The sequence below is a fragment of the Misgurnus anguillicaudatus genome, chromosome 1 (genome assembly GCF_027580225.2).
Source record: "Misgurnus anguillicaudatus chromosome 1, ASM2758022v2, whole genome shotgun sequence".
Taxonomy (NCBI): domain Eukaryota; kingdom Metazoa; phylum Chordata; class Actinopteri; order Cypriniformes; family Cobitidae; genus Misgurnus; species Misgurnus anguillicaudatus.
This window is the reverse complement of record NC_073337.2, coordinates 5,998,338-6,025,321: the sequence shown is the minus strand read 5'-3', so window position 1 is coordinate 6,025,321 and position 26,984 is coordinate 5,998,338. Positions and strand designations below refer to the sequence as shown.

General features: G+C 38.1%; 1 protein-coding gene and 1 long non-coding RNA gene across 2 annotated transcripts in view; one reads left to right on the top strand and one right to left on the bottom strand.

The window, feature by feature from the left end:
* LOC141351464 (uncharacterized) overlaps positions 1-26,984 on the top strand; it is a 461,703-nt gene that overhangs the window by 158,602 nt on the left and 276,117 nt on the right. The gene's annotated exons all lie outside the window — the stretch shown is intronic.
* Positions 1,659-26,984, bottom strand: LOC129432497 (scavenger receptor cysteine-rich domain-containing protein DMBT1-like). Its single transcript, XM_055190950.2, has 16 exons — positions 26,841-26,984; positions 25,927-25,965; positions 25,386-25,721; positions 24,973-25,284; positions 24,307-24,615; positions 23,656-23,952; positions 23,256-23,555; positions 19,293-19,598; positions 18,615-18,923; positions 14,343-14,648; positions 13,944-14,243; positions 7,527-7,832; positions 7,132-7,431; positions 6,897-6,991; positions 5,956-6,048; positions 1,659-3,580 (listed from the first exon to the last, which is right to left on the bottom strand). The coding sequence occupies exons 2-15, from the start codon at positions 25,958-25,960 to the stop codon at positions 5,959-5,961; spliced, it is 3,600 nt and encodes a 1,199-aa protein (XP_055046925.2). The 5' UTR covers positions 25,961-25,965; positions 26,841-26,984; the 3' UTR covers positions 1,659-3,580; positions 5,956-5,958.

The following is a 26,984-nucleotide window of genomic DNA, read 5'->3' as shown; positions in this document are numbered from 1 at the left end:
GTGCACATTCATGGTCATTTGCATTCCGAAACGCCTCCAATGATCCATATATGGTGACAACACCTCCTGTTATGAGTCACGTGGTTGTGCTTTTTCCCTCATCGCAAAAATGGCAAAGAGAGCGTAAAAGAGGAATTTTACAGACACAGAAATTGAGTTACTGGTGGATGAGGTTAAATCCTGATAACACATCATGTTTGGTTCACTTAGTGCAGGAGGAATGACTAACAAAAGAAAACAAATCTGCATGGAAACATGTTACCAGTGAGTTTAATTCCGTTGGGTATGAGAACACTTCTAGAAATAAAAAAATGGTTTGACATTAAATTAGCAGCCAAAAAAAAACCCAGTCACAGCACACCGACGTGAAATCAGTGCAACTGTAGGAGGACAGACAATGACAGAACTTTCCTTGGACAGTCGAACATTGGCGCGATCTTTGAAAACGCGCTCCCGGTGAAATGGATGATTTGCCAAGCCTTCCAATAATGCAAGATAAGCCATAGCCATTGCACTGTGTCAAGTATTTGACAGAGCTTTCTTATATAGGGTTAGATATGACACTAATTTCATTAATTAACTTCAACACTGATTTGCAGTTACTTTATTAACAGTAATGATTTTTAACACCTGGGGGTGGATAATAAATAGACAAAGTGTTCTTTTAACGCTGGGGATGGACGGTCCTGTGTAGTATCGCTATTCTACCACTAGATGCTCTGCGTACGCATACTCAGAAGTGTGCGTATATTTACACACATTTCTTCAGGCCCAGTGCCGAGGCCCATTTTTCTGCCGGCCCTTTGTCCTCCCCCCTTCAGGAGCGCGGACCAGGAAAAGCTGAATTTGGTGTGTCCTGTGTGAGCACTGGATACATATGTTCACAGGACTGCTCTGTGAAGAAAGTCCGAGTAATTATTTGTGTGCTTTGGTTCACCCAGAGAAGGTTTACTGGCGACCAAGCAGACTTTGAGCAGATGGATAGTGGATGCTATCTCACTGGCTTATGAACATCAGGGCATACCCTCACCCATCGCTGTGAGGGCCCACTCTACCTGGTGTATGAATGCCTCTAAGGCCTTAGGGTCAGGCACGTCACTTCAGGACTTATGTGATATGTGCGGTTGGTCTTCACCGCTCGCTTACGTCAGATCTTATTATTTAGACCTAAACTCCTCTTTAGGGTCCAAGTTCTTTTGCCTCGACTTTGTTCAGTTATACAAGCTACAGGCATTTGGTATTATGGAAGCGTGGGCATCTCGTTCCCCAAAGCGTTGCCACGGCGACACAGCTCGAGCTCCTCGAAAGGGACCATCTCGGGCTAGATAGGTAACCCTGGTTTCCTGATAAGGAAACGAGACGCTTCCTCTCCATGCCATACTCCCTGCATCCCTGTAGGCACTTGCTTCGGCACTTGGTAGCAAGTGTGTTTGTGTGGGATGCCTTCTTATACCCCTGGGACGTACGGCATCCATCCTATATCAAATCATCAAATTATTGATTATGTGTTACACGTGCTTCAGATCAGTCACGGCGAGGCGTTCCCCAAAGCATTACTATGGCAACGCAGCGTCTCGTTCCCTTCTCAGGGAGCCAGGGTTACCTACGTAACCGAGACGTTTTGTATACTGTTTTGATGTATTAATATCTGCTTCTTAGACAAAAGTGTTGGATTTTTAAAGTCAACTCCTGCTGCCACCTAGTGATAATAACACACAGACACATGAATGACTAAACTGAAACTTCTTTAATTCAACACAATTTTACTGAAGGGCATACAGTAAACTTATACTACCACCCAGTGACATTATATTACATACAATTCATGTACTGTTGAATGTGCTTAATTTAACGTTTAATTTCTGATTCTTTGTGCAGATAAATGTGCAGACGATTCTTGCAATATTTGGGTACATCGCAAATGTACATTTATTGTCTGGATTGAAATAAAAACGTAGAAAAATCTTTAACATATGCTACTACAGGGGTGTCCAATACAGGGGTCGATCGCAAAGGCAATGACGGTAGATTGCACATAAGTTAAAGCGTAACTAAACCCCTTGTCAGAGCCTGACTCCACCCACTGGCAATATTTGAAAAATGCAAGAAAAGTAGGCAGATCCCAACAGAGAAAGAGGGCAGCACTCATACGGTTTTACACCATATATTGTAGTATTGAAACACTTTATATCCAAACTTACTAAAATCAATGAACAGCACTAATAAACCATCATTCTTACAGATCAGTAACTAAAAAAAGTTGGATTAGGGTTTAGTTACTCTTTAACTGTATATGATGCTCCATGAGCATCGGAAAACAGAGCCCAAAATAGGCATTATGAGAGGGGCCAATCACACCAAAAGCGTTTATGGCAGTTGCAGGCGCCTTTTTTGAATGATAGTCTATGGGCAGGGAGCGTTTGCGCGCTGTTTATGCGCGCTGAGCGCCTGTGAAGGAACACTGAGAGCAGAGAAGCGCCCGACGTCATTCGCATCTTTCCATTGTCCAATCGAATGAGGGGAGAGGCGGGCCTTACGTTGTGGTAAGGGAAGTTTACAGTTGCTTTGAAGAACCGGACTCCACTCGCTCACTCTCTCCTGAGTTTGTGCACCTCTCACCCTCAAACAAGGTCAGAGGTCAGGTCTTTTTAAAGTTTCTGCTAAAATGACAGTTAACAGCAAAAGAGCGCTCACGCTTCAATATTTGATTGACAAGACAGCTGACTCGGTGGTTGCCTATAGCAATATAAAAAGCCGCTTCGTACTGCTCTTTTTTTTAAAAAGGCAGTGCGTCGCGCCTTGCGTTTCCAAGCGTTTAAAGCGCTTTTGGTGTGATTAGCCCCTAATTGTGAAACACACAAGACTTTTTGAGTTGCTGTGCCTTTCTTCTCAAATGTCTTTTTATAAATCTTATGCCTGCCCGCTGCAGCTCAGTTGTCTTATTTCCGAAATTTACCAGGATGCGCATTCTTGCCTTCATCAGGAGGGGATCCATGCGCACGGTGTGTGTGTGCGCCCGCGAGAGAGCGCAAATGAACGAGAGAGAGAGAGATACGCTTCTGATACTGTTGTCTTTTTCTAGTTTGTTTCACTAAACTGCATCTCCGCTATTTTAACCTGTACTTGACATGTACTCAAGGACTTTTTTAACTCCTCAAAAAGATTGGAGTAGCCTAATGGGGACAGCCTTAAATTCAATGTAGAGATGTGCAGATAAGCTAATACGCTTTTAAATTGTCATTAAAAAATGTAACTGTATTTTTTAGCTGGTAGATCTTGTCGGCTTTATACTTTTAAAAGTAGATCACCACACAAAAATTCTGGACACCCCTGGGCTACTACAATAGTTATAAATGTCAAATACAATAAGCTTACAACATAACTATAATTCAGGTTCTTTTTAAGAAATATCATGTTATAATCTGGTGGGATTAAAAGCTCTCTCCCCTCCTAATTCTTCATCAGTACAGTGTGCATTTAATTTCATTAAACAATATTTACTATTTAAAAAGAGATACATGGTGTAGAACATGAGAGGATTGGCAGTATTATTTTAATTATAAGTGTCTTTCAAAAGGACCTGTGAAAACAACATATATAAAATAATTAATAATAAAAACATTATATATACAGTATATGTTATAATGTATAGAAAAACTAACAGAGGTAAGGAATATCGGACGGTGGAATTATTAGAAAATAATGAGTCATGGCCGTTTTCAACTCAATGGACTAGACTAATTTATTTCACGTGTACCACAACACAAGCCACTATTGAGATGTTTTATATCACATTGTCATTCTGCCCTTAAAAATACTTTGCATGTAGTATTCATTTCTGACACAGCTCATCTTAAACTTCAGATGAGTGAGAGAGAGACCATGCCTTTGCAGGAATGAGACAGATAAGCCTATAAGTATCCATATTAAATTATTTGTTAATTAATTTGTTTCAGTATATTTAGTATATCAGAACAAGTACGCATATCAACAATTATTTATTCATCTATTTATTTCATAATGTAGCATGAAGCGAAAAACTGAACAATCAGTAGCTGAGTTTTCATCCAAACGTGAAACGAATCTTTTCAGAATTTGTAAAAAAAAAAGAAAAACAAACAAATACGAAAGACCCCAGCCATAGTTGCAGCTCGCTGTGAGACCAGCTGTCTTCCCTTGGGACAGTTTTATCGGGCACTCCTCACTTGGACAAACTTCAACCATATCTACAGATTAATCTGGTCAATGTAATAACACAAGGAACAAACCATGCTACAGACAACTCCAAGGACTCCGTCACGTGACCACGAGCTCAGCAGAACTCGTTGTCTCATACCCTTTACGTTTCTCCATATGTTTTATGATTATTGTTTGTTTGTATGTGTAGGTTAGTTAGTGTGTTTTTCGTAGTGTAACGTTCGTTTAATAAACAGTTTTGCATTTCACAATGGAATTGTTTCTGTGTTCAATGCTCATGAAATCAATGTCACTTAATCTGCTTAAAGGCCACAGAATTTAATGTTCTTAAAAGTTAATGTACAATTATGATAATATTCACTTGGCTAATCCATTAATTAATTGTTATTATTATACAAAATCAGTTAAAACCATATCAGTTGGTATAATTAATTACAGTTAATTGTACTTATTTTTCCCTTTGCGCTAAATCTGGGAATTCCCTTAAATTAAAGTAGTGTTTCGGTCGGAGATTCGATAGTGTTTTAAATAACATTTCCCTTCCTCCTGCTGAATCGCCACAGCATAAATCAAAAACCACCACAAGCCACTGTAAAAACTTTTTTTGCAAATTAAGGGATTTTTATCTCACTTTTTATGAGATACTTTGAAATGCGCATAAAACATGGTGATGGAAACATGGCTTATGTTGACTTATTAAGTTTTTTGTTTAATAATTTATTCTGTTATTTCTAAATTGTTTTTTCAGTGCTTCACTGCATGTTTTCTATTATGAATTTTGACAATGAAAGCGACAGATCAAGTGGATAAATAAGGGTTCGCAGGGTTTTCGTTGGGTTTTTTTGTACCGCAGATCATTAAAAAAAAAATTGCACACCCTGAAACATTTACCAACCACTCACAATTAAGCATTTAACATTGGTATAAATTGTATTAAAACACTCAGGGAAACTTTGAGTTCTCTAAGAAGCCTGCTCTTAATTTCTGCAAGAACTCTGAAACTGGTCAATGTTCCTCTAGTATCTCATCTAAAGGATGCTTTCACACAGGTACTGTTTAGGTCGGCCCAAATGAGCTTTCGTCTGAGTACGGTTTGTTTGGGTCAGTGTGAACACAACAGCCGTACTCTGGTGCGCACTAAATAGCCGCTTTGAGACCGCTCTAAACAGGTGACCTTAAAGTGGCTGTGGCTGAACTCTGGTGCAACTCATCTGTGGTGTGAACGCTGCTCAACCTCGGGCCGAACCAAATACAGAAAGTTTTCCACATGTTTGAGCCACTGGGCTCAATTTTGGGTAAACAACAAACAGGGCAATCTTGGTTCGTTGCAGAAATTCACTGTCTCCTGGAGGTTTGAGCTGATGATTTTAAAAATGCTTAGCTGTCCTCCACACACAAATAGTGACTTTTAGCAAACGGTTCCGTGAGAAGGGATTTAATAGAACAGTTGCGCATTTTCGCGTTAAAGCAAAGAAACTTCGCAAAGACATGCATTGTTTATCTTCATATCTTGCTAGCTTCGCTCTTGCTGTCAGGCTGGTTGTCGTGGAAATGTGGAGGGTGGTCGTAAGCGCTGTCAGAGACCAATGACAGCGCTGACTCTTGTCACATGGTGTACGGTGCGGCGTTTCGAGTACAGTAAAAACATCATATGCCAACACAAGTACTAACATAAAAATGATACAGTGTAATTTGGTGCAAACACCAAATGGGTGAAAACACCCTTAGAGAAAGAGCAACAGCTTTCAGTTTACAAACCTGTCATGCTATTTTTTGTTGAAATACATTCCCGTTACGCTGTTTTCTCCATTTGGCAAAATAATCTCCTTTACTTTTAATCACTTTGTTTATCTGTAAGATTAAAAGAAATTACAGATTAACTGAAAAACACAGAAACTTTATATAGCAAACTGAAATAAGAGGAGTGGATTAAAACACATGAATGAATGTTATAGAGTGAGTCTGAAAAACATAAAAAATCTATAATTCAATGCCCTAAATTTAAATGTTTAACTGTTTCATTACTAGGTTGTTGGTTTGCCATTATAAAATTTAAAGAAAGATGTTAAAACTGGTAGCTACAAGAGAAAGTGAGGTTAAGGGGGTTTTGTAACAAATGTATTAAACATGTAAATAATATTCATGCTTTAGAATGTGTGTTCACCTAGGATTAAACCCATGATTTTTTGCAGTACTAATGCAATGCTCTACCAACTGAGCCACAGGAACACCTTTTAAATCATTTGTTCCTTTTAACTTAGAAGCTGATAAGCAATTTATTAAAAATAATTCATTCCAAAAAATATTTCGATGTAATCATTTCTAAAAATTGTAACTGTATTTATGCTATTTTCTTTAAAAAAATATGGCACATTTTTATCTTATACAAAAATATACAATGTTGTACTAGTCTTAAAGGAAAACAATCTTACAATTGTGTCTAGTCTTCACTGTCTAACAGACAAAATGTAGTCAGCCAACTGATTACACAATTTTTTATGTTATACTTTTTGGGAGCAAGCGAGGAGAGGACAGTAAAGTACAGGCCGGAGAGAAGGGTAGGCCTATGGGATCAGCAAATGACCACGAGTCTGGAATTTAACTTGGGTCGCCGAAAGTGTGAAAGCACAGCATGTCAGAGCGCTGCCCACTACAACATTGTCTCAACACAATTAAACAATTAAACAGATGTTACCCACCTGGTCCAAATAAGTCTTCATGTTATTAAGGTCATTGACATTTATGTCAGTGTTAGCTGTAATGAAAATCTTCACCACATTTTTTCTCACAAATCCTGTGACAATAAAAAGGACTTTAGAGCAAGAATGTTTTAAAACATCATCTAGATATTTCATTTGCTAAAAAAAGCAAACATAAGATATGCTACTTGAATTACAATCCCGCAAAAGTTAACTGTGACAGAAATGATCTTACTGATGCAAATAACTCCTGCATAAAGTCCATCCACACAGCTGCTAACACCCCATCCAGTAAATGAGCAGTCCCGCAGTGTTAACTCCTTTCCAGTACATGCAACATTATCCATCCATATTGGCCCAACAGTTGGACCAACATATGCCTGCGGCACTGGAACTTCACCACAGCCAAGCTCACTACACAAAACTGCAGCCTCTTCTGGACCCCAGGATGTGTGACACACTGCGCCCCAGTCATCTTTATAAAGAATCTGAAGAGTGCCATCACATGGACTCGTACCATTCACCAGCTTTATATCTACAGGAAATATTAGTATTTCATAGAATAGAAGCTCATTCAGGTATTAAATTGTATTATGAGATGTTGAATCATAGATGACAATTTGACCTCACCTCGACAGACAACTCCAGCATCTTGTTTATGGTTACAACTGCTTGTTCCTAATGCCTTTGATGGACAATTTTTCACTGTTGTCTCATTCCCAGAACATCTCACATTATCCAGCCACACGGGTCCTGAACCCTGCCCAAAAAAAGCTCTGGTTGTTGCTTCTATTGGAGTCCCACATCCTGTGTTTTTACACACCACTGTAGCATCTAGCAAATCCCAGCCAACATCACAGGCAGTTCCCCATTGGTTATTATTTAAAACCTCCACTCTTCCAGAACACACATTAGCTCCATTTATCAGTCTAACATCTGAAGGGTAATGGATGAAAACAGTAAATCAATGTTCAGTGGCAGATTTAGCAAATTGGGGGCCCAAGGCGAAGGTACGTATGGGCCCCCACATCCGATCTATAAAAGTATTTTTTTACTCCAAAATGAAGATGGAAAGCAGAGGACACAGAAAGTGCAGCACTACACAAACCAATAGAGAATAAGTCAATGGGGAAAAAACAGCCACGAACAGTAAATGAGGGAGAAATAATTTAAATCTGATGCTGCACAAAAACTAGCAATGCATCAAAGCCAATGTTATTACTAATCTTTCACATGCCCAAGACTGTGATAAAGGTAAAAAAATCCAGTCTACAATCACTTTTTATTTTAAAAATATGTTTCTTTGATGTTTTCTTCACAAACAAAAGGGTTGTGAATTTTCCCACAGTGTATTGTTGAGTTTTTGAAAAATGTTAAAAGCATTTTCCCAAAATATGTGTCAACATAAGATTTTTCACCAAAAATCATTCCATTTGCTGAAACACAGAGAAAGTTGTGGCCAAATAAAGACTCAACAGCACCCCATAGTGGACGAAAAACATCCCCAACATAACATCAGCAGGGCTCCAGACAACATTTGAGAGAGGTTGCACTGGCGCCACCAAGCTGTACAGCTGGTGGCACTGGGCCTCAATTTGATGGCACCAGTCACTGGGGTGGTGTAAAAACAAAAAACAAACCAAGTCCAAACATGTTTAATGCATTAATAAATTCATTACAAATACAAATAATTGTATTTTTATATACATTAATTTTTTTTTACTTTACCATACTTTTATTTTTAACATATATTTGCCTTACTGTAAACCATTTAACTTACAATCAACTTTTTATTACTTTGTTGTAAAAGCTTTAGGCTACTTTAACACGGACTTGAGTAAAGAAATCACATTCTTGTGCTGTAATCACTACAAAATGTCTCCATGCACTCTGAAGATATCATTTGACCAGGACTTGTAATCTGAGGTACTTGGGCACAATGTATTGCATTTTGTCTGACTTCTAGCGTGAATACGCAGCGTACAGCGCTATTTTTAGGCTTTCATTGATAAAACTAAAACAGCTGATCTTCGCCTCTTTTATTAGTGTCATTTTGCGAGCGTGTGGAGGTTGCGGGGAGATTATTTCATCAACTGTGCTGAAATATTATAGAAAGCTCTTACATACACATATAAAAAACAATGTGCAGCATCGTTAATTACAACACAAGCACCGGACTCTGACATAATATTAGTTCGCGCCATTTTAAACTCGTCATTTCTCCCGAATACGAAAGCAGAGGCTATTGCCCGCAGTCTCCATAGAACACCCCTCAAAATAATCAGGGCAGAAGCGGTCAAAAGTGGACAAAAGAGATGGATTTAAAGAGGTGATATGCACCTGAGCTGTAATAGAAAGGCGACGTTTAATAAAAAATTGTCGCATAGGCAGGGAAAACTCACAGTCTGGAGCCATGTAGGGATAAATTAGTTTTTTTTCTGTAGTAACATTATTTACTTCACCACAAAATAATTTTTATCAATGTAGGGCTAAGGCTATTACTCGCAGAACTAGGCGGTTGACTCACCAAAGCCACATTTTCGCATTTATATTTGTCTTGATACGTCTCTGTTCGTGTACTTTCCCAGTCCCAGTGTTACTTTGTGTTTATCTTTCGCGCAGCATCTTTCAACGTATTTCTTAAGAATATGAATACAATTTACAATGCTTTTGAAGTGTTCGTGATGATAAGGGTTTTATTTATTTATGTAGGCTATTTATTAGGTTGGTTGGGGGCCCCCCACGTTGTAGTCGAGTCACCAACTGTCGAGTCCGAGTCGAGTCTCGAGTCCCAGTGTTCGAGTCCGAGTCCAAGTCCGAGTCACCAAAGAAGAGTCCGAGTCGAGTCCAAGTCGAGTCACCATTACCAGAGTTCGAGTCCGAGTCGAGTCTCAAGTCCCCAGTGTTCGAGTCCGAGTCGAGTCTCAAGTCCCCAGTGTTTGAGTCCGAGTCGAGTCTCGAGTCCCGTATTCGAGTCTGAGAGTGCCTACATGTCTTCACTCTGGGACCTTCAAAAAACTGATAAAATGTATTAAAGAGGTTCTACATTAAACAAAAATGATACCACTGTCACGATTGCAAAGGGAGTTTATTTACTGATTTGACTTATACACTTTGCAACACACTTTGCAACTTTACGACGCCATCAAAAGCATGTGTTTACTTCCATTGTTGTGATTGAGAACTAGTGTAGAAAATTTACAAATTGCATGTTTAATCATGCTGCATTTTGTTTTTTTGAGGAAACAAGAACAAACAACTGAGTTGGTATTGAAGTCCATTAAGAAAACATCCTGAAATGATTTTCTTAAAAAAACTATTTATTTTCCACTGAAGAAAAAAGATCCTGGATGGCAGTGGGAGGAGTATATGATTAGGAAATTTCCATTTTTGTGTGAACTAATCCTTTAACCAGTTTCACGCCGTTAGCGGGCCCACAGTGGGACAGCCCAAAGTGTGAGCTGGGTGTGGGCTTACTGTGGGCACATTGGCCAAAGTGTGGGCTAGTTGTGGGCAAAGTGTGGGCTTACTGTGGGCACATTGGGCAAACTGTGGGCAAACTGTGGGCTTACTGTGGGCACATTGGGCAAAGTGTGGGCTAACTGTGGGCAAAGTGTGGGCTAACTGTGGGCAAAGTGTGGGTTTACAGTGGGCAAAACATGTGGATTGAATACTGAATTTCTTTTATTTTACAAAAATCAATACGATATGCAGAAAGAAAGAGAGAGAGAGATTGTGTGGGTGACCTTGGCACAGTGACTAGTAACGTCTGTTGATAACTTAAAGCGTACCCAGCAAAACATGTCCCATTGGGCCCCATTTCACGCCGGTAGCGGGCCCACAGTGGGACAATTGAATAGGATTAATAAGATGCAGGGATGTACTAGAATGGAGGAGTAACAAATAAATATAAGGATATTGCACTTTTTTTGCATAAGCGTGAGTGGGGAACATTTAACTGTTCATGAGGTAGATTGCCTGGGGGAAGAAACTGTTTTTGTGCCTTACTGTTCTGGTATTCGCGGCTCTGAAGCGCCAGCCAAAGGGCAAACTACTGTGGGCCCCACATGGGCTAACCCGCATGGGGCCCATTTGGGGTTTGGTGTGGGTTTGTCCTGCCCACAGTGTCCCACAGCATACCCACAGTGGGCCCGCACGAGCATGTTTGCTGGGTAACTATACCTCTGGTCAGAGCCTGACTCCACCCACTGGCAATATTTGAAAAATGCAAGAAAAGTGGGCAGATCCCAACGGAGATAGAGGGGACGAACTAAGCTCGTACCAAGTGTGTGGTGAGATCGTAACAAGGGCATGGTAAGCTTGAACCTGCTTATGTCACGAGTCATTTTTTGGACCCAACATGCAATAGGAAAATTCAACTGCAGTAGCCACCGTTCAACCTGAAGAGGGCAGCACTCAGACGTTTTTACACCATATTGTAGTATTGAAACACTTTATATCCAAATGTCAAAAAACTTACTAAAATCAATGAACAGCACTAATAAACCATCAATCTTACAGATCAGTAACTAAAAAACTTGGATTAGGGTTTAGTTACTCTTTTTAAGTTATCAACAGACAAAAATGCTGTAATCTGAACCAGACATACATTAACCCTAGCTTCTTCTGTTTGTTATATATGCATAAGTCAGTAATATTTTTTTGAAAAAAGCTAACGTTAGGCAATGGAAAGCATTTTACTTACTTTTCTGGGTGCATCCGTGACCGGTGTCTGTTAAAGTTTGAGGTTGTCCCAGTCTTTTCCTCAATTGTGCGATTACACACACAACATTTAGCGCTGCTCTTTCCAGCATTAGAAGCAAAATTCGCGTAGGCGAACTTCATGATCCGGGGCACGTCTTTCTGTATTTTACAACATTTAGCCCGCGAATCATGCATCATGCATTGCACGAGCGTAAAAGTGAGTGACGTCAGTGAGTGTGTTGTCAAGCAAAGAGAGCGAGAGGTAGCAGTGTCTGTGTGAAGGGAAATCGCGACCGGTCTTGGGCACGAAACAGGAAAAGTGTAACACCTTATATAATTTTTTTATAACATATTTAGCCAAAAACAAAGTGATGAATGCTCAAGTCCGATTGTATATATCCTCGAGTCCGAGTACGAGTCATCAATCCGCGAGTCCAAGTCGAGTCACAAGTCCAGAGAATGGATTCTCGAGTTGGACTCGAGTCCAAAGAATAGTGACTCGAGTTGGACTCGAGTACTCCATCACTGCCACCAGCAGTCATATAAGGGGGCCCCCCTAAAAAAAGAGCTTCATGCCAAGTCCATTTCACTTGAGGAATGCCAAAATAAATTCCATTCCACATTTTAATTACAGCCCTGACTTCCCCGCTGCTGCTTCCTCAAATCCACTGTAGTTGGCTCATTTATAGTCAAAAAAAAAAAAATAAACTCATTTTCGTGTTTCGCTACACCTGCTGCACTAGAGGTCTGTGCAGAACTGTTTTTTGTCCCTCTCCCAGAAGGTTCTTGCTATGTAATTATTGCGGACTGTTGCTTATGTAATTTTAATTTTTTATATACTTTATGGATTTTAATTACATTAATTTTACAACATTTTACAGCTTTTGACCTTGAAATGCATTAATGGTACAATTAAATAAGTGATTAAACAGAACGTAAATAAACAGATGGAAGACGAAATAGGATGTTAATGTGTCATTATTATAATGGAATTAATTGATATAATTTTTTGACATAAAAGTTAGTCAACACACTTATTTTCATGTTTTTTTCCAGGAGGGAGGGCTTATATTGTTGGAAATGTAAGTGGGAGTGCATTAGAAAAGACTGTGAATGCTTTATTATATTTCTTTTAATGTCTGTTTATGCACAAATTTGTGTGGGCTGTTCACACTGTGCCCCCTAAAAAAAAATTGGTGCATGCTTCCAGCGAGATTAGCGAGGAGATACCTTATGTGGAAAGTAAAAACAAACCATAGCACAAAATTATATTAAACACGACACTTGGTCAGGTGGAGCCGGCGATTAAACCACCAACCTTCCGATTTGTAGACAACCTACATGAACCACTGAGCCCCAATATTCAAATGTCAGAATGCCAAATTACAACTCCATGTAACTTGTGACGTATAAGTTTTCTGAAGGCATACATGATTGTGTGTGTAATCCATTTCATGAAGTCCTTTGCCAAAGACTCTTTAAATATTGCATCTAATTCTTTCTTATGTGAATATTTTGCGGGTATGTCCTGGTTGTTGTAAACTTGACTGTGAGCATCCTATCCATCAAGTACAGTTGTTTACTTGCAATTTCATAAACACTCATTCAGAGAAATGAAGGGGCAAGATTGATTATATGGATTATTTTAAACCACACCTAATTGTATAATCTTCAAGACACTAGAAATATATAGCACGTACAATGTGGAGTCATTTTATAATGCGTTGCATTCTTTAGAAGCCCAAGAGGTGGTCACAGCCTACTCCCATTGTAACTGGAAAACTTAAAACACTTTAAAACATCAGCATTTCGGGTCAAAAAAAATCATTGGGTTTGAAAGATAAAATTATATTTTTTGATATATATAACACTTGAGCAGTGTTATATGTATGTAAGTTTGTAATTTGTGTTATTTTAAATGTATTACTGCAATTGATTTTAAAATGTGTACGTCTTTGATGTAATTTTAAACTTCTTAAAGCATTTGTATTGCTTAAAATAAAGACTTCGATATTTGAAATTTGGTTTAAATGTTAGCAGTATCTGTAGGTCAAAATTAAAATGAATTTTACTGTTAAAGCTATTTTAAATATAGTAGCTACAAACTAATGTATTAAATAAATGAAAATAATTAAAGTAGTATACTGTAAACCTGGGTTTCTTACGGTAACATAGTGTTTTACACATTAATAGTAGCATTAGATACTGTAAAATAGAAATACAGTTTAGTACTGTAAATCTCATTTACAGCAACCTACTGGCAACAGTGTTAAAAATCCTTGAAAATGTCTAACAGTGTAGGCTTTTCGGATAAAACTTATGAAGTTTCAAAAATTATCTTACTGTTGCAAATAACTCCTGCGTAAAGTCCATCCACACAGCTGCTCACCCCCCATCCAGTAAATGGACAGTTCCGTACTGTCAACTCTTTTCCTTTACATGCAAGATTATCCATCCATATTGGCCCAACAAATGGACCCACATATGACTTTAGCTGTACAACACCACCACAGCCCAGCTCTTCACACACAACTGCAGCTTCTTCCAGACCCCAGCCAGTGTGACACACAGCACCCCAGTGATTATTATAAAGAACCTGAAGTCTGCCATTACATGGACTTGTACCACCCACCAGCTTAATATCTGCAGGAAATAATTTCACATATACAGTATGAGCTCATTAAGACATACTAAATTGTATTATTGTTAGACCTTTATTCATAAAGGATGATTTCAGCTTACCTCGACAGACGACTCCAGCATCTTGTCCATGGCTACAGCTGCTTGTTCCTATTTCATCTGATAGACAATTTTTTACTGATGCCTCATTCCCAGAACAACTTACATCATCCAGCCACACGGGTCCTGAACCCTGCCCAAAGGAAGCCTTCGTTGTTGCTGCAATAGGAGTCCCACAACCCATGCTATTACACACCACTGCAGCTTCTGCTAAATCCCAGCCAGAATCACAGACGGTTCCCCATTGATCATTATATGAAACCTCCACTCGTCCAGAACAAAGATTATCTCCAGCTACCAGTCTAACATCTGAAGGAGAGGGAATGAAAAACATAAGTAGATGTCAATGTGTACAAAGCATTCTTGCAGTTTCTTTTCTACAAATCTCATAACTCTGTTCAATGTAATGCACTGTTACATAATCCCAAATACAGACAAGGTATATATACACTTACTGGACACTTTATTAGTTACACCTGTTCAATTGCATGCTTTACGAATTTACATTTGTTTTTATGTGCAAGTGTGTATTAGTACATGTTAACAATATGCAAAAGCTACAAATCCCAACTTAAACAATGATGCACGTTATCAATTCCAACTTAAATCTCTTTTCTTGGACAACAAACACTCGGATTGTAGGCAACAGTTTACTTCCTGGGCCAGTTGATGTGGACACAGCGGTCATTATTCGAATTCTGCACGCTTTTAAAATACAGCCTGTTAGTAGTCTATGTTTTCATATTTAAAGGTGCAGTGTTTCATTTTTACCGGCATCTAATGGTGAGGTTGCGAATTGCAACCAACGGCTTGGTCAGTATTGCATTAAGAGCTAATCTTCAAAACATAGTAAGGAGCATCCCATTTCCAGCTGACGTCAGATGTATTGGCCAATCGGGGACCCAGTGCTTTTCAGATTGGTGAGCTTTGTACAAAATCAGAGCGTTTGAGGAAAGCAGGAATATCTGGAGTACAAAAATGTACTGTATGTTGAAAATAATGTGTTTTTTAACCATAAACCACACGAACACATTGTATTATACCAAATACACAAAATAATGTTGTTTTGGCAACAAAAGAGGTGCTGTTTAACACAAATTGCTAATCAGCAAATCACATTGCAGCAACTTTAGGAATCTAGATGTGGTGAAGAGATCTATCAGAATGGTCAAACCAAGCATGGGGAAGAAATGGGATTTAGACTCTGTCCATACCTACACTGTTGTTTTTTCTGTATTTATGTATTGTCATTAATTTATTAAAGTTCTATGTTTATTCTAACCCATTGTCCTCCTTATTACTCTACACCAGCATATCGTAACAGTAGGGGATATTTTTATGGCACACACTGGGCCCCTTGACTTAGCATTGTTGTATTGTTGTTAACCATGTCTATCCCATTATGACCACAGTGAACCGTACCCATCTCTTGATGGCTATTTCCAGCAGGATAATGCATCGTGTTATAAAGCTTAACCCTCATAAGACCCTATTTTCCTGTATACGTTAAAGTTCTTTGGGGGTAAAAATGACCCCAGAGATTACAGTTTTTTTTATTCGCTTTGGTACAATTTTCACAATCATGTGGTAAAACCTCACAACTGTTAGTACAAAACTCAAGGCAGATCATCAAAAAGTCAGTTTTTTCAAACATGTAATCACATCTTCAATTGACTTAGTACAACACACAAAATGATCCATTCACTTTTTCACCACACTTAATCATTGTGTCGTCAAAGAAATATGTTTCATATGAAGTAATTGTCTTTCACAATGCAATGCTCACAATACTTTTGATATGCTTCTCATCTCATTTGCGTAAATACATTTGACCATCACTAAATCCAACTGATCTTAATGCTTAATCACTGAACCATTGGGTAAACCTATATATTTTCATTTCAGCAATATACAGTATATGGATTTTGAGAACTACAGAAATAAAATGTGTTTGTATGAACATATAAATTATGTGTAACCACACATGATAAATACTCTTTATTGCTAATTGATTTTACATAGTGGTAACCACAATTGGTCATTACAGTAGATATACTGTAAAAATGGGGGTTTACGTAAACACTGGCAATTTCTTTCAACATGAAGCAGGACAGACAGCAAGGAATAAGAAGATGTTGTGGACAAGGGATCAGTCAGAGAAGTGGGCATGGGCACCAACAGAGAGGTCAAAGAGGTGGACGAAAATCTACGGCCAAATGCTCAAGACAGGCTTGATCCAAATTACAGTAATGTAATGTAATGTGTGCACTAAATATTATGTTTTGTTCTCATTTAGTTACATTATAGAAATTATACCCATGTTACAATTATATCTGAAAATAAAAACTCATTTGTCCAAATGATTGTAGAATGTCTTCATTGATCCTTTCCTTGATTACAGATAAAATGGATATTTTGGAAATTATAGATTATGTAAATGTTGGGTAATGTTAGTGTATTGCCTAATGTGAAACTGTGTAATATGTATTTTATAGTACTGTAGCATATTAATTTCAGCACTTTTAAGGCTGATTTGAAACATGTATCTTGCATTGTTTGCTGTTGGATGAACTGATTGTTAAAAGTACTAAACTGAAAGAAGATCATACCGTTGTGTTTCGGTGATTAAACCAAATGTTCTCATAACATATTACAATAATCTTGCATTTGAAACAATGATTATGTGGACTGAAAATATGTGCAACTCACTGAAAGCATTACATCAGGTTTTGAAAGAATGACTAGCTGCGTTACAAGTGTGATCAGTTTGGATTTTTGTACTAAGAGTTTTGAAAATGTACACCTTACTTGTGAAAATAGTACCAAAGCGAATAAAAAAAACTGTAAAAGAATGATTACAAAAAATATAAATTTTTAATGATACAAATAATATATCATTTTTTTTTCATTTACTTCCCATCTATTCATTAATGCTTTGTTTTGGGAGATATGAAGTTCTTTTATACCCGTTTACCACTTAATTCCTCAACACACCATTAGCTTGCCTGAAAAAAATCAAATTTTTATGAAAAATTCACATAAATTATGATCTAAATTTTAGGAAATTTACAGTTAAGGAAATAAATCACTTCAACCAGCATAGGCCCATAGAGACCCATTTATTTCCCTGAATTTGGCCAACTGCTCAACATCACTTTATTAATACATTTTGTGAATTTATGTTTATATAAACATTAGAAAGGACATTAAAAATAAATATTATTTCAAATAGTAGAATTTTTTGTAGTTTTTCATGCATTTTGAAATGTCTGTTTTTACAAAATGCCACAGCAATTTGACTGAATATAAGTGTGTGTGTGTGTGTGTGTGTGTGTGTGTGTGTGTGTGTGTGTGTGTGAGTGTGTGTGTGTGTGTGTGTGTGTGTGTGATTGAGCATGTATTTTCTAGGAAACATTTGTGCTCTAGTACCAGGCCTACCTTTCTGTGTTGAAATTTTCAGATTTATTCTGCATGCATTGATTTTTTTGACAAATAAAAAGGTAAAAATTATTTTTTTTGCATTTCCCATTCATTTCAATTGGGGTCATTTTTACCCCCAAAGAGACTAATTACGTGAATTTTTTACGCCTCTTTAGAACGACCGAATCAAGCCCAGTTTTTTATATGAATCTTGACAGATAATTTGGAAAAGCCACAAAATCTTATTCCACTGAGTTAAAGGGAACCATGTTTTTAAACTAAAGAAAAGTGGCTTGGAGTAGAATTGACCCCAAGGGTCTTATTAGGGTTAGATTATCTCAAACTGGTTTCTTGAACATACAAGTTCACTGTACTCCAATGGCCTCCACAGCCACCAGATCTCAATCCAATATAGCACCTTTGGGATGTGGTGAATTCACATCATGGATGTGCAGCTGACAACGGTACCATGCTAGCTGCTGCTGTTATGTCAATATGGACCAAAATCTTCCAATTTTGGAATGTTTCCTACACCTTGTTAAATCTATACGCGATGAAGAATTCAGACAGTTCTGAAGGCAAAAGAAGGTTCAACCCAGTGCAAACAAGGTGTAAACAATAAGGTGTCCGGTATTCATAGAATCATATTATGCAATATTAGAATACATTTTTATTATAAATATTGCCACTTATAATAATAAACTTAAAGGATTGTCAGTATGGCAGAATTTGCAGAGACTGTTATGCTTATGTTATGCTTTGAACAGAATAATTTTTTGTATGCAATCAGAAATATCCTTAACAGTCACTTGAAGGTTTGAGCAGACACAGCCAAGTAAAAACAACTTCTGTTACCTCGACAGATGACTCCAGCATCACGTGAATGATCACAGTTGTTTGATCCCCATCCAAGAAATGTGCATTCCTTAAGTGATAATTCAGTCCCTGTACATTGAACATCATTCATCCATATTGTTCCCACACCAGGTCCAAAGTACGAATATATCTTTGCTTCAGCACCAGTCGGACATCCAGCCTCTTTACACACCACTGCAGCATCAGTAGAGTCCCAGGAATCTATACACACTGTTCCCCATTCACCATTATGAAGAACCTCCACTCGTCCTGAACACGAGTTCTCACCATTCACCAACCTAACAGGAACTAAATATGAATAAAGAACATTTTTCTTTTAAAAATGCTCAAAGGGTGTTGTAGTTTGTCATGATTGGCCCACCCTTGTGTTATTTCAAAAATGTATGCTGTTATAATTTCTGTAAAACACAAAGAGACTTTAAAAATACACAGCAGTTTAAAACGTTAGATGCCGAATGCAGTAGACAATGGGAAGATTTTTATGATGAATGACCCACAAATATGTCATTAATCAGGGTGCAATCATTGGAAATTAGTAACACAAAGATTCTTCTAAATGTTTCATTTTGAGTTAGAATAAAGGTTTGAGCAAAAAAAGGATCACAGAATGTTGGGTGACCTACAGGCAATATATTTATCAAAGGATTTTAGACTCACGGTTACAGATGACTCCAGCATCTCGTCCATGGCTGCAGGTGCTTGTTCCCAATGGCTTTGAAGAACAATTTTTCACTGTTGGCTCATTCCCAGAACAACTCACACCATCCAGCCACACAGGTCCTGAGCCCTGCCCAAAGAATGCTCCGGTCTTTGCTGCTACAGGAGTCCAACAACCCATGCTATTACACACCACTGCAGCATCTGTTAAATCCCAGCCAGCATCACAGATGGTTCCCCATTGATAGTTATATAAAACCTCCACTCTTCCAGAACACTGATTAGATCCATTTGCCAGTCTGAAACCTTAAGATGAGATGAAAAAAACATAACTATATCTTTAAAAGGAGAATCTATGCTACCTATTTTTTTTAATCTTACTCATAAAGCTGTAGAAATAAATCTGGTGGTATTAAATTCAATTGGGATAACATTTGTTTTAGAAAATCTATTGCATACATTTAGGGCCAGATTTACTGACAGCTTGCGCCAGCGCAAACCACCATTTTGGGGTTAAATAATGACTGTCAGGATTTATTAAGACGCACAGTGGATAATTAGCACTGAAAAGGTGTAGTCTAGGTATTTTTGTAACTGGCATGATTGCATATCATCACCTTCCTAAACTAATTGCCTAAGTAATTTTTTGACAAAAAATAAATAAGTCATCTCCTAATGATCCTGGCCACATCTGGTAAAAGCGCCCACATCCTCATTGAAAAACAGATCATGCTATTCTACCCCTGTAGTATAATGGCCTAAGTCAAGAGCATGACTTAGGCTGTTTTATTTTGCCTAAGTCATTGAGACTTGAGGCAATTTAACAAGCTTTTCTAAATGGCCGCTGCATCAAGAAGAACAGTAATCTACTCAACCTCTGAAGTTAATTCCATGTATTTGTGTTTTCTGAGAAACCTGAAAAAATGACTTATGCTGCATTTACACCAACCGCGGTAGAGGCGTCAAGCGCGAGTGATTTCAATGTGAAGACGCGTTTACGACATCTGGAGATCCTGTGGTTCGGAAGAGGCGTTTGGCGCAGCCCGGTAGACGCGTTTCTGCCTCATTTGCGCAATTAAGCGCCTGGCGCCTTCAGGTTTCACGCAAATTTGCGGCTGACGCCCGAGTTGAAAAATGTGAACTTTGGCGGAATTTCGCGCAGCGTTAACCAATCAGGAGCCTGCTTGCTGCTGTTGTGGCAGCCCTGCCCGGAGTCACTCATTCAACCTGAAGGAACGCTTGATATTGTCTGTAAGCAGTCCCTCGGAGCTATACGACAGGACATCGGGCAACCTGGTAAGTTGTAATACACATTTCACTTTTGAGTCACATGAAGTTTATCGACCCGTGCTGTTTATTTTCCCCCTATAGTAAGGTTACCAAATACAAACCGGTAACTCTCTCGATAAATGCACAATCAACATAATTCATCTTGCAAACAGACAACCGCATAGCACTTGCCCCTCCCACAAGAAGCGGATTTTGCCTCTGATGCGTGTCAAATGCTTGCTTTTTCCGCTCGTCTACTTCACTCTACACGCGCAAATGCATCCAAATTGTTCAAGCAGCAAACTAGGTGCGGTAGACGCTATTTTGACGCCTGAAACGCGGTTGGTGTAAACGCAGCATTAGGCAATTAGTTTAGGAAGGTGACTATATGAATTTCTATGAGTTTCCCTTTCAGACAGAAAATGTATGGAAGGAGATTATTTTAATGATTCACACAACGCGATTTACCAATGTTTGCACGTGTGATATAACTGGTATTTGTGGCATTATTTAACCCTGAAAAATCTTAAATCATTTTGCGCTTGAAATGGCTGCAATATTTGCTAAAATAAGAGGCATCACAGAGCACGTTGTACAAGGCAAATAACTTTTTTTACATGTAACACCGGTTTCACACTGCAAGCGTGAGCAGCACGTAAGCGTCGCATGTTTTTCAGTGCCCATTTATTTAAAAGTGTAAATCATGTTGTATTCAGTAAAAGAAAACTTTTGTTCAGTCATTATTTCATTTATTCAGCAACATGACTTGACTTAATTTAAAAAGCATGACTTAATTTATATGCTTGACTTAATTTATAAGTCAAGCATAAACCTTCGGTGAATACATGTAACCTACAATAAATGTCCATTACGGAAAATAGACAATGAATAGATAATCAATAGCCAAATGCATTCTGAAGTAAACATCAGCGTGTCTGAGGATAAGATAGTTATAGTTTTAAAGCTTTAAAAAAGCAAGATACTTCAATGATAATCCTCATTCATAATTAGGGGTGTCATGATTCTCCAAATCCTCGATTCGATTACATTTTCGATTCTAAGGTCACGATTCGATCCGATTCTCGATTTTTACATCTTTTTTATATGGCATATAATGTAGACAAAAATTATATGCCATTATTTATTATTATTATTATTATACTTTAACATTAACATGCACATTGCACAACTCGCATGGGGGTTTGTGGGCTACACTTAACGCGAGAGCTTGTAGAGAGAGGATTCCTTCTTGCACGCACATGGACTATGCGCGGTTGGCAGTTACATGGATCGGGCGGATGACGTGACGAAAAATAATATTTTAATTAAATTCGGGCGGGTGCCAGATCGACTGCTTGTTATTAGCTGTGTCCTTCTAAGCATGCGACCTCTCTGTCTTTCATACTGGCAGCCTCAGAAGTTCAAGAAGAGAACTGAAATGAGACGGTCTAGCCTTCTGAGGACCCAAAATTTGCGTCACCTGCTGCACACACCCCCAGTAGCGCCCACCGCGCCTGTCAGCAGAAAACAGCGGAGACATTTCTGACTTATTAAAATAAATATGTAATCAGAAAAATTTTAATTTATTTTAGAACATATGACACATTGATGTAGATTAATCTATTCAACAGCATATCAAATAATCAACCTAGAAATATACGCAACATAAACCGAATAATATTAACACAAAACATAACTTATAATACTAAAACAGTGACAAGAAAAAGTTTTCTAATAAATACACACTTTTATTTAATAAAGCTTTTAATTGTTTGGGATATCCTCAGCTGTTAAGGATCCATTCGTTCTATCATTAACAGCACGGAGAAATGAGGACGCATTTTGACACAGCTCTTATCAACGCGGGCGAAGGAGGTATGTGGCAAACTCAAAAAATGAGAATTGAAAACAAAGGAAATAGAATGTCAGAAAAGGGTTGCCTGGAATAAGTTTTACAATGTGGTAAATCAGGATGACACCAGTGCAGGCTATGTAATTTGTGCGTTTAATTTAGGCTATTTATTTATTTATTTATTTTTGTCCCTGTGCGCCGATCGAAGACTGAGTTCACTGCTGATATTCTGAGAGCTTTCTAGTCTCGCGGCTGTCATCAGCACTTAATGCACATGGACTTAATGCGCGTGTCTTGACTCATAGCATCTGAAATAAATCCAGCATCATAAGCAGCTGCCCTTCTCTCTGTCTCACGTGCACGCGCTCTCGCATCTGTCCGAAGTCTGAACATAAACTAAAGTAGTAATCCTTATGTATTTGTTCAGTTTTATGCGTTTCATGCGAGCTGAAGCAAACTATCCTTTTGTTTAAAATATAACCCGCTGCATCTTTGCGCCTCCCTCACTATCGCGCACGTGCAGAGAGCTGCACTCTGTCCAAAGTCAGATCACTGGTAATCCTGTTTATGATATGCATTTCAAGGAGTTGTAGCAATACAACCCTCGTGTTTAAAATATGATCGCGTTCCGCTGGACAGATGGTTTTTACAGGCATCTCTGAGAGTTTTTTTTCCTCGCTTGGCAAGCCGACCGGACGTGAAATGGGGGCGTGGCAGCATCGACGATCCCATTTTTTAATTCGAAGTTCGAAGCTGTGACTTAATTTAAATTTAAAATCGAAATCGTGACACCCTTATTCATAATACATATTATGTGTTAGAAAGATTGAAAATTATCTTACTTTTGCAAACAACTCCTGCGTAAAGTCCATCCCCACAACTGCTGACACCCCATCCCGTAAATGGACAGCTCTGCACTGTGGACTCATTTCCTATACACCCAAGATTATCCAGCCATTTTGGCCCAACAAATGGGCCCATATATGAGGTTGGCTCTACAACATCACCACAACCCAGCTGTCTACATAGAACTGTAGCTTCTTCCAGACCCCAGCCAGTGTGACACACTGCACCAAAAATGTCATTATAAAAAACCTCAACTCTGCCGTCACATGAACTCGTACCATCTACCAGCTTTATATCTGCAAGGAAATATTGAGATTCACATACAATATAAGCTACTTAAAACACTGAGTTGTATTATAATGAGATGTTCAATCATAAAATATCATTTCAACCTACATCGACAGTTGACTCCAGCATCTTGTCCATGGCTACAGGAGCTTGTTCCAATTTCCTTTGATTGACATTTTGTCACTGTTGACTCATTCCCAGAGCATCGCAAATCATCCAGCCACACGGGTCCTGAACCCTGCCCATAGAAATCCTCGTTCTTTGGAAGCCCACAACCCATGCTTGCACACACCACTGCAGCATCTGCTAAATCCCAGCCAGCATCACAGACGGTTCCCCATTGGTTATTATGTAAAACCTCCACTCTTCCAGAACAGAAATTATCTCCATTTACCAGTCTAACATCTAAAGGAAAGAGAATGAAAACACTACATGTAAGTAGAAGTCAACGTGTCAATCTTACAATTTCGTTTCTGCAAATCTCACATAGTACTAATACAGACGAGGTAGATAGAAATATATTGCACAATATTTTAATAGAGTTATCATTTCTGCTTTTTTCTGTACAGCCATTTGCAGAGACTGTTGTGTCGTTGTTCATTACTCATTGGTCGGTTTGCATAAAGTCTGGTTCTGTGAGTAAAGATGTAATGACTTTTAACTGAAACATTTTTGTATTCAACCAAAATATCCTCAGCAGTTTCTTGAAGGTTTGAGTGCAGACTGGCAAAGTAAAAAAAAAACAGTATTATATCCTACCTCGACAGATGACTCCAGCATCATATGAATGATCACAGTTGGTTGATCCCCATCCAAGAAATGTGCAGTCTGTTAGTGATAATTCAGTCCCTGTACATTGAACTTCATCCATCCATATTGTTCCCACACCAGGTCCAAAGTAAGTATATAGTTTTGCTTCTGCACCGGTAGGACATCCGATCTCTTTACACACCACTGCAGCATCAGTAGAGTCCCAGGAATTTATACACACTGTTCCCCATACTCCATCATGATAAACCTCCACTCGTCCAGAACATGAGTTAATTCCATTCACCAACCTAACAGGAGCTAATTATAAATAAAGGACAAGATATTAAAATGCTCAAATCTTCTTATAAATTCTGTCATTATTTACTCACCCTTATGTTATTTTTTTCTGAAACCCCAAAAAGAAAAGTGACAAATCAACATGCAAGAAAATTACATTTCTAAGGTGTAATCGTGTGGAAAATTTTCCATGAATTATTTACAATAAGGTAATTAGAGACTGTCATTGTTAGAGTAACATGAACATTTTTCAAAATGTCTTCTCTTGTGTTAGACATTTGAAAACAGGTTTAGAGTGATCAGGTTTAAAGCAAACAAATAATGACAGAGTTTATATATTAAATACAAACAATATGTATACAAAAATTTGTAGCTTACGGTTACAGATGACTCCAGCATCTTTTGAGTGTGTACAGCTCTGTATTCCCCATTTTGTTGATGAACAGCTCACCAATGAAGCCTCACTCCCAGTACATTGTGAAGCATCCATCCAAATTTGTCCAGAACCTGCTCCAAAATAAGCACCAATCTTTGCCTCTCGTGCATCTGCACAGCCCAACTCTCTACACACCACTGCAGCGTCTGATAGATCCCAGCCGTTATCACAAACTGTTCCCCACTGACCATCATGAAGAATCTCTACTCGTCCAGAACAAGAGTTACTGCCATTCACCAACCTAACTAAGTCTACTGTCAAGAAACATGATCAGGGATTAGAAATGCTTAGAACTTTGCATTTGTCTCTTTGGTTCTGTTAAGTATACAATTGTTTTATTTAGCTTAAAATTTACCTTGACAAATGACTCCAGCATCTTCACCATGCCCACAATCGTTTACTCCCCACCCCGCAAATCCACAGTTTTCCAGTAAAGTCTCTGTGCCAACACAACTTACATCATCCATCCATATTTGTCCTGAACCTTCTCCGAAATATGCAACACTATTTGCCTCTATAGCATCTCCACATCCCAGATCTCTACACACCACTGCAGCATCTGATAGATCCCAGTAATCATCACACACTGTTCCCCATACACCACCATAAAGAACCTCCACTCGTCCAGAACAAGAGTTGAAACCATTCACCAACCTTACATTAGCTTCGACTTGAGGTCCATTTTTAAAATCTGTTTGTATTCACAGGACATAATGTCAAACACAGCCATAGAGAAACATTACACATTTTTAACAAACCAATTGTTATTGTGATAGATTACAGTTTTCTACAGAAACACTGAGTAAGGGCTCAACAACATTTAATATCATAAGGTTATGACAAGACTATTGAAACACATTTAAAGTGGTGCATATCCGAGCATGTATGCTTCTTACCCTGCAAGAGAACCAGACACAAGAAAAATAACATGATGCCTGCAAAGAAATTAAAAATATTTTATTTTATCAGTTTGTCTAATAAATCAGTAAAAAAGCAGAGCTCAGAATTTATGTCCTCTGTGTTTGTTATATGTTGAGCAAAACAAATGTAGAATATGTAATCCCTTTGGAATGACTTACTATAATTCTGGGTAGTTTTTAGACTAAGCTGTGTCTTGACAAAACAAACTGTTGGGTTAAAATTGACACAATGCTGGGTTGATTCATGCGTAAACAACAACCCTTCATTCTGTGATTTTAACCCAATGGTTTGTTTTGTCAAAATTTGCACTTTCATGGGTCAAAAACAACCCAGCTTTTCAAATATGGTATTTATTACAAGGTGGGAAAAAATGCAGCATTTTTGTCAAGTCAACATAATTTCAGGTCAAAGCTTAAAATAGTGAATTGAATTGACTTCCAAAACCAAGTTGTTTTAACTTGCTGCAATTTTTTTTTACAAATTTAAAAGCATTTAAGTGAAACACCAGACTTAATTACATATGTTGTCAGTAACAAAACTGGTAGCACTTTACATGATGGTTGTATTAGTAAACATTAGTAACTTACATAAACAAACAATGAGCAAAATAGTTTTTCAACATAATAATTATTGTTAATGTAAATACAGTTATTCATGTTAGTTCATGGTGCATTAATTCATGTTAACAGTTAAAAACGCTTGATTTTTTTAAATGCAGTAGTAAATGCCGACATTAACAAGAACAAAGATTAAAAATGCTGTAGAAGTATTGTCCAGTGTAAGTTTATGTTAGCTAATGCATTCATTTATCATTAACAAAAATAGTCAAAACATGTTACCAAAAATTCAGTAAAATAAAGCCATTTACTGATTATTAAATTTTCTTAACCTCATAAAATGTCACTCCAGTTCTGTAGCTTCTTTGCCTTCAGAATGAAATAAAGTCAAGAAGATGTTCAGAAGTTTTTATTTGGACTTGAAATCACATGCTCTCTTTGCTCCTCCTCTCAAATGACTCTGCAGATGTCTTTAA

Coding starts and splice junctions, on each gene's coding strand:
- LOC129432497 (XM_055190950.2), bottom strand. CDS start 25,960: ATGTTATTTTTCTTGTGTCTGGTTCTCTTGCAGG. Junction 23,556..23,655: donor TGCTGGAGTCAACTGTCGAT/GTAGGTTGAAAT, acceptor ATTTCCTTGCAG/ATATAAAGCTGGTAGATGGT. Junction 19,599..23,255: donor CGCAGGAGTTGTTTGCAAAA/GTAAGATAATTT, acceptor TCTCATCTTAAG/GTTTCAGACTGGCAAATGGA.